This window comes from Tamandua tetradactyla, chromosome 9 (genome assembly GCF_023851605.1).
Source record: "Tamandua tetradactyla isolate mTamTet1 chromosome 9, mTamTet1.pri, whole genome shotgun sequence".
Taxonomy (NCBI): Eukaryota; Metazoa; Chordata; class Mammalia; order Pilosa; family Myrmecophagidae; genus Tamandua; species Tamandua tetradactyla.
In genome coordinates this window covers 799,271-814,281 of record NC_135335.1, presented here as the reverse complement: position 1 = coordinate 814,281, position 15,011 = coordinate 799,271, and the positions used below count along the sequence as shown (strand labels likewise).

General features: G+C 44.9%; 1 protein-coding gene across 7 annotated transcripts in view; it reads right to left on the bottom strand.

The window, feature by feature from the left end:
- AP2A2 (adaptor related protein complex 2 subunit alpha 2) overlaps window positions 1-15,011 on the bottom strand; it is a 130,171-nt gene that overhangs the window by 38,462 nt on the left and 76,698 nt on the right. For 4 of the 7 annotated variants that reach the window (XM_077115315.1, XM_077115318.1, XM_077115316.1 and 1 more), the window contains exons 4-6: window positions 12,835-12,909; window positions 4,681-4,874; window positions 1,063-1,192 (exon numbers count right to left, since the gene is read on the bottom strand). In XM_077115315.1, the coding sequence (XP_076971430.1) occupies window positions 1,063-1,192; window positions 4,681-4,874; window positions 12,835-12,909 (399 nt within the window). The remainder of the gene's footprint in view (window positions 1-1,062; window positions 1,193-4,680; window positions 4,875-12,834; window positions 12,910-15,011) is intronic. The other 3 variants (XM_077115317.1, XM_077115319.1, XM_077115320.1) reach the window with 1 other exon arrangement.

The window sequence follows — 15,011 nt, the reverse complement described above, 5'->3', positions numbered from 1 at the left end:
CGATGCCACCCCTAGTGCCCACCTCTGTGTGGGCCTATCCCCTTCAGCATGAATGGGACCATGACTTGCTTTTAACCCAAAAGGCAGGACAAAGATGACGGATGCTAAGTGTGTGGTGATGTCATGCTACCCAAGACTCCGTGCCTCGCCAGCAGTCTGGACAGACTGCTCTCTGGAAAGACGGCCCCTCTGCTGTCCAGTTAGGGTCCTCCCTGCTCTCCCAGCCTCTCTGTTGCTGGCCTGAGGAAGCTAAGAAGCCTAGACATGGATCCCTGCCCGAAGAAACCTCTAATGAGAGCCCGGTCCTAGCCCCATAGGGATGGCAGCCTCGTGGGCCCCCAGGTTCCCACCCTCCCATGGTGAGAAACCCATCCATGGCAGGTCATTTGGGGCTTCAATCCCACCTCAATTTGGGCCCTTCTCAGAGCCAGGTCTTGATAAAGACATCTAGTGGACACTGTCAAGCCAACAGAGCATGCAGAACATTCTAGAAAAGGTAATTGTGTACAGCACACCTTGCCTAACAACCAGATGACAAGGTCCTTCAGAAGGCAATTTAGTGCAGTGGCCGTGGGCACCAGAGGCAGGTGGGTCAGGGCCTGAGCTCCCTTCCAGTATCATCGCAGTAGCTGTGGCACTGTGGACGAGTGATTGTATCTTCCTAAAGCTCCATTTCCCTGTCTCCAAAACGGGGATGATGAAGCAGAGCCTGGCATGTGGCAGGACTGTGAAGCTCAGTCACATGCCCACCAGAATGCAGGCCAGGCCATAGGAGACCCTGGCTGATGGCACGCCAGGTCACAACCACCTCTTGCAGGGGAGGGCATCTGCAGAGACTCTATACTCACGGCTGGGCATGCAGGAGGCTCTCAGCAAGTGCCTGGGGACAGGGGAAGGAAGGCCTGCGCCTTGCCCACAGGACAGGTACCCTCAGGTTGGAAGGCCTGCTATGGACAACCAGGTGTAGTGGAGGCCTTGCTTAAAGCCTCCTAAGAAACCACCCTGGGCTGCTTTCACAACAGCTGGTACACAGAAGTTTATTCACAGGGCAAGGCCATTTACCAGATGCTGGTCGTTAAGGAGATGTACCACACGGGACGTCCAGTCGGCCATCGGGACAAGGTCGGGGGATGTCCTATACAGGCGTAGCAGGCACAGGGCAGCACTCTGCTTCACGCTGTCCATGGTGTCCCTGGAAGACAGGGCCAGTTACCCGGAGACACTCCCTCTGGGTCCACTAGATATCTCGGAAACCCCAAGCTGAGTGCCCGTGACCACAGTGCCGTCAGAGGCTACAGGGGTACCAGGAGGCCCCATCCCTCTGTGGGAGCACGTACACCTCTCCACCTGCAAAGGGTCTAGTGCCCTGCTTGGCACTGGGCACTGTGCAGACCTGGCCACAAAGTGGACCATGTCCCAACAATAACCAACAACCATCTGCTCAAAAGAGCAGTTCATGTTGAATCTCATCAGCACAGGAGAGTCCCAGGGGTAAAGGTCTTAACTGGTAGCATTCTCAACTCCAAAAACACCAAGTCTAATATTTTTCCCAAGTGCTAAACACAGCTTTGGCTGTGAGGGCAGAAAAATATTCAACTAACTAATATTATTCTCAGTTATTACTTCCTCTGAATATTATTCTCAGTTCCGCATCAGTTGTTTAAACTTGAGCACGTTTGCAACTCATTCAACACACGTCAGAGGGGACATATGTGGGAGCTGTGCACGAGGAGGGGTCCTTCCCTGCCTCGGCCCCTCACTCCCGCTTTGCTCCATGCTGAGGCAGCAGAGGCAGCTGGCCACAATGCCCATCCCCGCCAGCCCTGCTGCCCCTATCAGAGAGGTTCTAGAAGGGGGCAAGGGTTCCAGCTCGTAGTGGTTGAGAAGAACGAGGTGGGGAGTCCTTGGGGAAGACACCTGAGGTGTAGTCTCGGCTCAGGGCACAGGGACCAAGGGGTACATCTAGCTCCTGGCTGCTCCCTCTGCGCAAGAGTGCACAGGCGTGGCGCACCTCCCCATCCCACTGTGCACTGGCTGTAGGGTGCCTGGGGTATGGGGGTCAGGAAAAACAGTCTGCACAGCAAGGGGAGCCCGGCATCCTGGGGCTGGAGGGCTCTGGGTGCTCTCTGAGAGCCTTGCCTTGTGGCCAAGGCTAGGGGTAATCATGAGCTCCGGGTCATTCCAGACCCATGAAGAAAGGAGCAGCATCTAGAGGGTGTTTCTGTTTGTAGTCCTTACTCCTAAACAAAACCCACATGAGAAATACCCAAGCCTCCCCCTAGGATACTCCAGACAGGAGTAAGCACCCTCCTGTATGTGAACCCCGGGGGCTGAGCAGGGCTGAGCTTCCTTCTGGCGCCCTGTGTGGGTGGTCCCTGACCTACAGGACCCCTCACTACACAATCCTCGGACCTGCCCGAGACGAGGACCCCAAAGGCCACTTGCTCTCTCCTTCCTGTTCAGGGTAGGCAGCCTGCTTCTACTGCTGGCAACCAGAACTCCCGACTAAGAGCGGATTCTCCCACCCTCCGCGGTGAGTCAGCCCCTAGTTAAGAGGAGCCGCGCCCCGGCGTGCGCTCAGCAGAGAAAGCAGGAGAACGGACGCCAGTGGTAAAAGGTGGAGAAAATGGACGGGAGAGACTGAGGGACAGTCCTGCCCCCTTTCCCAGTCTGTAGCTCGCGCTAAGGAAGTCAGTTCTTGGACTGTGCACTGCACATGGCGATGACGTCTTTCTCTTTCTGTATCAACTAACTGCATCCCAGGTGTACAAGATGACAGCCTGGTGCTTCAACCGTCAGCCCCGGGCGTCCCCTGCCAGTCCTCGCACACAGAACTCCCTTCCGGAGACTGTATTTTGGGTCATCTGTCTGCTGGATTTCAAGAGTTGGTAATTGTTTTTCAACTAGGATACTGGGTGCTTTATTACCTGCCCATCACCTCCACTCTTACAGTACAGCTCAGTTGGGGCAAGCCTGAGGTCCTGACTTCTTTCTCTTACAACACTGCTCAACTGCTGTCTGAAGAACTCTTCCCTTATCCAGCAGTCTCCAGAACTTTCTCCCACCAGCCCATCTGTACCCTTGCATCAGCGGAGCACCCTCGCGTCATGCAGGGAAAGGTTCCTGTACTACCTCAATAGTTTCTTGGCTCATTTACTGGGTCCTCCATTTCAGAGATTACGTCTGTCTGCTTTAAATTTCAATTACTCAACAAATAGTTATGAAACATTTAACCATGTATCAGGTGTCACTCTAAACGCTGCAGATGAAGCAAAAGTCAAAGCAGACAGAACCTTCTGGCCCCAGGAAGCTGGTACTCTGAGGGTGGAGGCAGCAGTGCCACCAAGAAGGGAAGGGCAGGGAAACTATGGGAGCAAGAGGGATGGATGACGGTCAGGGAAGGCCACACCGAGGGTCCCCTTGTCAGGGCCTCACGGCACTCAGTGGCCCTCAGGGAGGAAGGGGTCCCATGCAGAGGCAGCTGCAGCAGCACTCCCCAGACCTCTTTCAAGTAAATTTTAAGCCCTGAGCTCCCCACCCCACCTCCAGTCACTCTGGCCACCTTGAGTCTGCTTCGTATCGCGGCAATTTCGTTTTTAGGGCATCCGTTTCAGGTCGACTTATTAGATAGACCATGGCCTCCTCTTGGTCCTGCTCCCTTAGTGCCATGACTTCCTTCCCACACTCCTTCTCCTGCTGTGTCGACCTGCCTCTGAGCTCCTGGGGGTTATGCATGCATGGTCACCCACACCGAATGCAGCAGCTCAGTCCCAGCCACATTTCCTCTTCACAGCTTCACGGACACGCAGGACTGGGCCACACCCTGCAGTGGGGGCTCCTGGGTGCAGCGGGCGCTCACCAGCTTTCCTGGACCCTCCACCAAGTGCCAGCAGCACACGCCCCACGTGGCAAGTGAAGATGCTAGGCACACTAGGCTGGAGCCCTCAGAGGCAGCAGGCCCCCGAGAACCAGGGTCTAGACCTAGACAAAGCAGGTGCAGTTTCTCTGACACCCCACTGGATCCCTCCGGGCCCCTTAGTTCTACTGTGGCCTGGTGAGTTGGGATTATGCTGGATCCTGTTTGGTCTTACACGTCATTCTGGGGCACCTACAGTCTGCTCAAGTGTCCTGCCAGGGACGACTCCACTTAGCCAAAAGCACAGCCCCTGGGCAGGCCTGGCCAGCTGTCCAGCTCAGCAAGGCTTCCTGCAGCAGACACACTGCGCACACGCTGGTCCTCCTGGCCCTCCTGGCACCAGCAGATCTTGGCTGTTAGGAAACCCTTTCTAGAGCTTCTTGGTTTCTCTCAAAAATCTGAATTCTCAGAATTTTGATTCATTACCTTTCTTGAGTAATGCTTTTGGGGAAAGAACAAGACCAAAATCCAGACCACAGAGCAAGGGAACTGGGTCTCCTCTGCGGTTCCTACAGAAGGGAGATCCCTGCCTCGAGCTGCAGCTGACCAAGTGGGGCTGCCCCTTGCCATCTCAGCAGGTGTCGGGGGCACAGGCTGGGCCGGGCCTCAAGTCTAAACTCGGGTTTCTTGATTCATGGATCCAAAGTCAGACTCCCACCATGCGAGATGGGGAAATTAATTTGTTTTATAAAGTCTTTAAATAGCACTGTTCGATTTATTTAATGGGAGAGAGAATCCTACTAAACTAGGCACAAGGTACCTACCCAGCGACGAGGATTTTCGGGATCTCCCCAGCAAATGCCTCGGCCATCTCGCGGCTGCCCACGTTGGCGATGCAGTGCAGGGCCAGGCCCATGAAGGTGGGGTTGCGGCTGGCCAGGTCGTTCTTGATGGCGTTGTTGATGAGGCGGATCAGCTCGCTGTTCGAATTCACCAGCACGGAGATAAACAGGTAGCCCTGTGTGGCGAGGAAGACGAGACAGCAGAAGGCTGTGAATGCACGGGCCCTGCTCATGCTTGGCTGGGGAGCTTTACCTAAGCCATGGGTAGTGAGGTGACAGCCCTGACCACGCACACCGCCCCCTGACCAGGTCCTTTGGACCTGTCCTCCCCACAGTACCACTCAGATCACTGCCAGCTGCCTGCTCAGTATCCTGGACGGCCAGCCAGGGCCGGCCTTGCTGCAGCTGAGGGCTTCTGGAAGCCCATCTGACTTAAGCTTGCTGTGTCCCAACAGCCTGCATTTCCCCCACCTGCTCCCACTCGCAGAGGCCATGCCCACCTTCCACACCAGTGACCAAGCGATTTTCTCAAGGCTCACCTGACTTCTGGGTCACCTATTCTGTTCTCCTCCCTCCTGAACCCTCGCCCTACACACTGGTCATCCCTTCCCCACCAGCTCCCCCTGGGGGCCAGAGCTCCCTCCCAGAGACCCAGAGGTCGCTGGACGGTGTCCATCATGGGGCACGGGCCACAGCTGCCACTCTGTACCTATGCGGTCCCCAGGAGTCAGTCTCTTGTTTCTCCAGACCAGGCCTTGAGAAATTCACACCATATAAATACCAGTACTTAACGAAATACTGGGTTTTTTTTTACTTTTTGCTAGTTATAATTTTTGATAAAGAGGAATAAATGTCACCTTATAACAATGGGGAAAATACACAGTAACGTAACTGCAAGAAAAAACACAAAGCTTGAGAAGGCTCTGGAATTTGAAAATACCCCTGGGGGTCTCTGCGAAGACAAACTTAAAGCTGTGACTTCTAAACCATGAGAATGTAGTGCCCATTTAAAAACAAAGTCATAGGGCGGCGGCGACAGCGGCGGGAGGTTCGGTTGTTGCCCGTTGGCCGCGCGGCGCCGCATTCGGTGGCCGCCATTGCAGAAACAAACACTGGACTTCCGGAGAAGATGGCGGCTTAGTAAGATGCGCGGGTCCTCCAAAACAGCTACTAGAGAAGTTGAAACGATACAGAACAGCTCCCGGAGCCACGACAGAGACCAAAAAGACAGCGTACCCCATTCTGGAATGGCTGACTGGCTGGGAGAACTCGCTCCGGTGAGATCGCCAAGGGGCGTGGGCTTCCCCAGGCCGGGGCGGCAGGCGGCCGGAGTCCCTCCCTCCCTCCTTCCCAGGCCGGCTGGGAGAATTGGACAGGCGATCCCCTCAAGCCGCAGCGGCTGGCGCCCCCCCACCAACGCACAGCCCCCCGGACCAGCTGGGAGAATTGGATCGGAGATCCCCCAAGCCGCGGAGAACGGCGACCGGGGTCCCTTCCAAACACGTGGCTTCCCGGTTCGGCTGGGAACAGTGGATAGGCACTCCTCCAAGTCGCGGCGGCTGGCGCCCCCCCCCCGCCACGCTTGGCGCCCCCCCGCCACGCTTGGCGCCCCGGGCCGGCTGGGAAATTTGGACAGGCGCTCCCCCAAGCCGCTTCAGCTGGCGACCCCCCCCCCAACACCGAGAGTTTTCCAAAGTTAAAGGAGCCACAGCATCTTTTACTGGTGGGACCCACAGACAGATGAGCACCACGAGCGCCACCTACTGGGCAGGATAAGAAAAACAGAGCCCAGAGATTTCACAGAAAAATCTTTCAACCTGCGGGGTCTTACACCCAGGGAAATCTGATTAAATGCCCAGACGTCAGCAGAAGATAACGGATCACCCTCAGTAAATTGAAAATATGGCCCAGTCAAAGGAACAAACCAATAGTTCAAATGAGATACAGGAGCTGAGACAACTAATGCTGAATATACGAACAGAAATGGAAAAACTCTTCAAAAACCAAATCGATAAATTGAGGGAGGACATGAAGACGACATGGGCTGAACAAAAAGAAGAAATAGAAAAACTGAAAAAACAAATCACAGAACTTATGGGAGTGAAGGACAAAGTAGAAAAGATGGAAAAAACAATGGATACCTACAATGGTAGATTTAAAGAGACAGAAGCTAGAATTAGTGAATTGGAGGATGGAACATCTGAATTCCAAAAAGAAACAGAAACTATAGGGAAAAGAATGGAAAAATTTGAACAGGGGATCAGAGAACTGAATGACAATTGAAGCGCACAAATATAACGTGTTGTGGGTGTCCCAGAAGGAGAAGAGAAGGGAAAAGGAGGAGAAAAACTAATGGAAGAAATTATCACTGAAAATTTCCCAACTCTTATGAAAGACCTAAAATTACAGATCCAAGAAGTGCAGCGCACCCCAAAGAGAATAGACCCAAATAGGTGTTCTCCAAGACACCTACTAGTTAGAATGTCAGAGGTCAAAGAGAAAGAGAGGATCTTGAAAGCAGCACGAGAAAAACAATCCATCACATACAAGGGAAACCCAATAAGACTATGTGTAGATTTCTCAGCAGAAACCATGGAAGCTAGAAGACAGTGGGATGATATATTTAAATTACTAAAAGAGAAACACTGCCAACCAAGACTCCTATATCCATCAAAATTGTCCTTCAAAAATGAGGGAGAAATTAAACATTCTCAGACAAAAAGTCACTGAGAGAATTTGTGACCAAGAGACCAGCTCTGCAAGAAATACTAAAGGGAGCACTAGAGTCAGATACGAAAAGACAGAAGAGAGAGGTACGGAGAAGAGTGTAGAAAGAAGGAAAGTCAGATATGATATATATAACACAAAAGGCAAAATGGTAGAGGAAAATATTCTCCAAACACTAATAACACTAAATGTTAATGGACTGAATTCCCCAATCAAAAGACATAGATTGGCAGAATGGATTAAAAAACAGGATCCTTCTATATGCTGTCTACAGGAAACACATCTTAGACCCAAAGATAAACATAGGTTGAAAGTGAAAGGTTGGGAAAAGATATTTAATGCAAATAACAACCAGAAAAGAGCAGGAGTAGCTATACTAATATCCAGCAAATTAGACTTCAAATGTAAAACAGTTAAAAGAGACAAAGAAGGACACTATATACTAATAAAAGGAACAATTAAACAAGAAGACATAACAATCATAAATATTTATGCACCGAACCAGAATGCCCCAAAATACATGAGGAATACACTGCAAACACTGAAAAGGGAAATAGACACATCTACCATAATAGTTGGAGACTTCAATTCACCACTCTCATCAATGGACAGAACATCTAGACAGAGGATCAATAAAGAAATAGAGAATCTGAATATTACTATAAATGAGTTAGACTTAACAGACATTTATAGGACATTACATCCCACAACAGCAGGATACACCTTTTTCTCAAGTGCTCATGGATCATTCTCAAAGATAGACCATATGCTGGGTCACAAAGCAAGTCTTAATAAATTTAAAAAGATTGAAATCATACAAACACTTTCTCGGATCATAAAGGAATGAAGTTGGAAATCAATAATAGACAGAGTGCCAGAAAATTCACAAATACGTGGAGGCTCAACAACACACTCTTAAACAACGAGTGGGTCAAAGAAGAAATTGCAAGAGAAATTAGTAAATACCTCGAGGCGAATGAAAACGAAAACACAACATATCAAAACCTATGGGACGCAGCAAAGGCAGTGCTAAGAGGGAAATTTATTGCCCTAAATGCCTATATAAGAAAAGGCAAAAATTCAGGAATTAACTGTCCACTTGGAAGAACTGGAGAAAGAACAGCAAACTAACCCCAAAGCAAGCAAAAGGAAAGAAATATCAAAGATTAGAGCAGAAATAAATGAAATTGAAAACATGAAAACAATAGAGAAAATCAATAAGACCAGAAGTTGGTTCTATGAGAAAATCAATAAGATTGATGGGCCCTTAGAAAGACTGACAAAAAGAAGAAGAAAGAGAATGCAAATAAGTAAGATCAGAAATGGAAGAGGAGACATAACCACTGACCTCACAGAAATAAAGGAGGTAATAACAGGATACTATGAACAACTTTACGCTAATAAATACAACAATTTAGATGAAATGGACGGGTTCCTGGAAAGACATGAACAATCAACTTTGACTCAAGAAGACATAGATGACCTCAACAAACCAATCACAAGTAAAGAAATTGAATCAGTCATTCAAAAGCTTCCTAAAAAGAAAAGTCCAGGACCAGACGGCTTCACATATGAATTTTATCAAACATTCCAGAAAGAATTAGTACCAACTCTCCTCAAACTCTTCAAAACATCGAAGTGGAGGGAAAGCTACCTAATTCATTCTATGAAGCCAACATCACCCTCATACCAAAACCAGGCAAAGACATTACAAAAAAAGAAAACTACAAACCAATCTCTCTAATGAATATAGATGCAATAATTCTCAACAAAATTCTAGCAAATAGAATCCAACACACCTTAAAAGAATTATACATCATGACCAAGTAAGATTCATCCCAGGTATGCAAGGATGGTTCAACATAAGAAAATCAATTAATGTAATACACCATATCAACAAATCAAAGCAGAAAAATCACATGATCATCTCAATTGATGCAGAGAAGGCATTTGACAAGATTCAACATCCTTTCCTGTTGAAAACACTTCAAAAGATAGGAATACAAGGGAACTTCCTTAAAATGATAAAGGGAATATATGAAAAACCCACAGCTAATATCATCCTCAATGGGGAAAAATTGAAAACTTTCCCCCTAAGATCAGGAACAAGACAAGGACGTCCATTATCACCACTATTATTCAACATTGTGTTAGAGGTTCTAGCCAGAGCAATTAGACAAGAAAAAGAAATACAAGGCATCAAAATTGGAAAGGAAGAAGAAAAACTATCACTGTTTGCAGACGATATGATACTATACGTCGAAAACCCGGAAAAATCCATAACAAAACTACTAGAGCTAATAAATGAGTACAGCAAAGTAGCAGGTTACAAGATCAACATTCAAAAATCTGTAGCATTTCTATACACTAGTAATGAACAAGCTGAGGGGGAAATCAAGAAACAAATCCCATTTACAATTGCAACTAAAAGAATAAAATACCTAGGAATAAATTTAACTAAAGAGACAAAAAACCTATACAAAGAAAACTACAAAAAACCGTTAAAAGAAATCACAGAAGACCTAAATAGATGGAAGGGCATACCGTGTTCATGGATTGGAAGACTAAATATAGTTAAGATGTCAATCCTACCTAAATTGATTTACAGATTCAATGCAATACCAATCAAAATCCCAACAACTTATTTTTCAGAAATAGAAAAACCAATAAGCAAATTTATCTGGAAGGGCAGGGTGCCCCGAATTGCTAAAAGTATCTTGAGGAAAAAAAACGAAGCTGGAGGTCTAGTGATGCCGGACTTTAAGGCATATTATGAAGCCACAGTGGTCAAAACAGCATGGTATTGGCATAAAGACAGATATATTGACCAATGGGTTCGAATAGAGTGCTCAGATATAGACCCTCTCATCTATGGACATTTGATCTTTGATAAGGCAGTCAAGCCAACTCACCTGGGACAGAAGAGTCTCTTCAATAAATGGTGCCTAGAGAAATGGATATGCATATGCAAAAGAATGAAAGAGGACCCGTATCTCACACCCTATACAAATTAACTCAAAATGGATCAAAGATCTAAACATTAGGTCTAAGACCATAAAACAGTTAGAGGAAAATGTAGGGAGATATCTTATGAAACTTACAATTGGAGGCGGTTTTATGGACCTTAAACCTAAAGCAAGAGCACTGAAGAAAGAAATAAATAAATGGGAGCTCCTCAAAATTAAACACTTTTGTGCATCAAAGAACTTCATCAAGAAAGTAGAAAGACAGCCTACACAATGGGAGACAATATTTGGAAACGACATATCAGATAAAGGTCTAGTATCCAGAATTTATAAAGAGATTGTTCAACTCAACAACAAAAAGACAGCCAATCCAATTACAAAATGGGAAAAAGACTTTAACAGACACCTCTCAGAAGAGGAAATACAAATGGCCAAAAGGCACATGAACAGATGCTCAATGTCCCTGGCCATTAGAGAAATGCAAATCAAAACCACAATGAGATATCATCTCACACCCACCAGAATGGCCACTATCAACAAAACAGAAAATGACAAGTGCTGGAGAGGATGTGGAGAAAGAGGCACACTTATCCACTGTTGGTGGGAATGTCAAATGGTGCAACCACTGTGGAAGGCAGTTTGGCGGTTCCTCAAAAAACTGAATATAGAATTGCCATATGACCCAGCAATACCATTGCTGGGAATCTACTCAAAGGACTTAAGGGCAAAGACACAAACGGACATTTGCACACCAATGTTTATAGCAGCGTTATTTACAATTGCAAAGAGATGGAAACAGCCAAAATGTCCATCAACAGACGAGTGGCTAAACAAACTGTGGTATAGACATACGATGGAATATTATGCAGCTTTAAGACAGAATAAACTTATGAAGCATGTAATAACATGGATGGACCTAGAGAACATTATGCTGAGTGAGTCTAGCCAAAAACTACAGGACAAATACTGTATGGTCCCACTGATGTGAACCGACATTTGAGAATAAACTTGGAATATGTCATTGGTAACAGAGACCAGCAGGAGTTAGAAACAGGGTAAGATAATGGGTAATTGGAGCTGAAGGGATACAGACTGTGCAACAGGACTAGATACAAAAACTCAAAAATGGACAGCACAATAATATCTAATTGTAAAGTAATCATGTTAAAACACTGAATGAAGTGGCATCTGAGCTATAGGTTTTTTTTCTTTGTTTGTCTGTTCGTTTGTCTTTTTTTCTATTATTATTATTTTTATTTTTTTCTCTATATTAACATTCTATATCTTTTTCTGTTGTTTTGCTAGTTCTTTTCCTAAATCGATGCAAATGTACTAAGAAATGATGATCATGCATCTATGTGATGATGTTAAGAATTACTGATTGCATATGTAGAATGGAATGATTTCTAAATGTTGGGTTAATTTCTTTTCTTTCTTTAATTAATAAAAATAAATAAAAATAAAAAATAAAACAAAGTCATAAAAGCGGCAATTAGGCAACTGTGACAATGTATAAATGCTGTAAGAGGCCCACGTGTCCCTTTAATTTTTTTTTACATTAACTTATTGTGGTGAAATACACATTACATAAAATTTACTTTTCTCAGCATTTTTAAGTTCATAATTCAGTGGCATCAAATACATCTGCAACATTGAGGAATCACCACCACCTATTTCCAAAACATTTTCATCTCCCCAAACAGAAAGTGTCCACACATTAAGCAATAACTCCCATGTCCGCCTCCCCCAGCCACTGGTGCCCTCTCACCAAATCTGTCTCTATGCGCTTGCCAATTTCAAACACCTAACAGAAGCAGAGTCATACAGTATTTGTCCTCTTGAGTCTGGCTTACTTCACTCAGGGTTTTGTTGTAAAGGTTTACCCATGCTGCAGCATGTACCACAATCTCATTCCGTTTGTATAGCTGAATAAATACCCCACTCACTGTCTGGATATCTCATGTCCCCATTGGACTCTTTCTGCCTTTTAGCAACTGTGAATTAGGCTGCAGTGGACTAACTGGCACCAGGGACCTGAGTCACAGCTCTCAATCCTTGGGGTACATACCATGTTGTGGCATTGCCACACAGTAATTCTGCATTTAACTTCTTGAGGAACCTCCAAACTTTTCCCCACAGCAACAGTACCACTTTATATTTGCACCTGCAATGCATAAGGGTTCTAATTTCTCCAAATACTCAAAATGCTTATTTTCCTTCTTTATTGTTTACAGCCATTCTAGTGGGTCTGAAGTGGTACCCCGTGGTTTTGATTTGCATTTCTCTAGTGTCTAATGATGTTGAACATCTTTTCATGTGCCTGTTGGATACTCTTCGGAGAATTACCTATTCAAGTCCTTTGCTCTTTTTTCAGTTGGGTTGTTTGCCATTTTGCAGTTGAACTGTAAGAATTCTTGGTATTTTTTGGATATTAAAAACTCACTTGGGGTGGGTAACGGTGGTTCAGTAGCAGAGTTCTCGCCTGCCATGCCAGAGACCTGGGTTTGATTCCTGGTGCCTGCCCATGTAAAAAAAAAAGAAAAAAAGAAAAGAAAAACTCACCTGATAAATCTGATAAATGACTTCCAAATTTTTCTCCCATTCTGTAGGTTGTCTTTTCACTTTCTTAAAAATGGGCCTCGATACACAACAGTTCTTAATTTTGATTAAGTCCAATTTATTTTATATTTTGTGCTTTGGGTGTCAAATCTAAGAATCCATTGCTTAATTGAGGTCATCAAGATATTCCCCTACGTTTTCTGGCAAGAATTTTACAGCTTTAGCTTTTATACTTAGGTCGTTGATCCATTTAGACTTAATTTTGTATATGATGAGAAGATGGGGTGCAAGTTCCTTCTTGTGCATGTGGATTTCGAGTCATCCCAGCACCATCTGTTGAAGAAACTGCTCCTCCCACTGGCCCACTGTGGAAGACAACGCAGGCTGATTTCCAGACTCCCTATTCTCAGTTCCACTGTTTGGATTACTGTAGATCTGTAGTCAGTCGAATGTGAGTCCTCCACTTTGTTCTTCTTTTTCAACATTGCTCTGGCCAGGCAGGGTCCCCTGCAGTTCCATATTAATTGGTATTTCCATTTTGCAAAAAAGGCCAATAGAATTTTGACAGGAATTGCACTGACTCTGTTTTGCATAGTGTTGCCATCTTGACAATATTAAGTCTTTCAATCCATGTTGCCTTTCCATTTATTTAGGTCTTTTTAAATGTGTTTCAGCAATATTTCACCTTGGTTAAATTTATTCACAGGTATTTTATTCTTTTCAATGATATTATAAATAGAATATTTCCTTAATTTCTTTTGCTTTTATTTATATAAAGAAGCCTAACCGACTTCTGCACTTTTGTCTTGTATCCTGGAACTTTGCTGGATGTATTTATTAATTCTAGTAGCTTTCTTGTGTGGATTCTTTGGGATTTTCTATATATAGAATTGTGTTATCTGTAAATGGTGATGGCTTTTACTTCTTTCTTTCTAATTTGGATGCCTTTTATTTCCTGTTCTTGCCTAATTGCTTGGGCAAGAACTTCCAGGACAATGGTGAGTAACAATGGTGACAGGGGGGATTCCTGTCTTGGTCCCAATCTTAGGGGAAAGCTCTCAGTCTTTCACCATTGATAGAAAGCTAGCGGTTGATTTTCTACATATGCCCTCTATCATACTGAGAAAGTTTCCTTCTATTCCTAGTTTTCTGATTGTTTTTATCATAAAGGATGCTGAATTTTGTCAAATACCTTTTTTATATCAACTGAAATAATCATGTGTTCTTTATTCTTCACTCTATTAATGTAGTGTATTATTAAATTGCATTGTATTGTTTTAATTGTCTATAAAATAGAAAATCTTTACATTCCTGGGATAAATTCCACTTGGTCATGGTGTATAATGCTTCTATATTACCGTTGGATTTGGTTTGCTGGTATTTTCTAAGGATTTTTACATCTATATTTATAAGGGATATTTGCTGTAAATTTCTTTCCTTATACTGTCCTTATTTGCCTTTGGTATCAGGGTAATGCTGGCATCACAGGATGAGTTAGTAATAATCCCTTTGCTTCTATTTTTTGGAAGTCTTTTAAGGACTGGTGTAAATCTTCTTTGAATGTTTGGTAGAATTCACCGGTAGAGCCATTTGTCCTTGACTTTCTTCTGTTGGGAGGTCTTGTGGGAGCCAGGGTTAATGGAAAACCTGCAGAATTTGTTGGGAGCAACTGGCTTCAGAGTGGCGTCGGCAGTAAACTGTGGAGACTGCTATCTGCTTAATTGGAGGACAGTCTGAGAGGGAGAGAATGTTTGTTTTTTCTTAAGCCCCAAGGTCTTGTTAGCTATCTCTTGTATGTAGAGAGTAATATACTGATAAGTAAGCACTCTGTTTTTTCACGAAATGTATGCATGCTTTTAGCCACCTAAACCCTGCAGTATATAAGCAGGAACCAGTTAAGAATAAAGCTGTCTGTTGTCTGTTATGGCTAAGCTTCAGACCCCCTGAACCCGTCTGTCTCTTTCTTTCTTTCTTTCTTTCTCATCATTCCTTAATATCGTTCGAGCTCCGTTTCATAGGAAGCAACAAGGTCTTTGATTTTTTATTCAATTTCTTTATTTG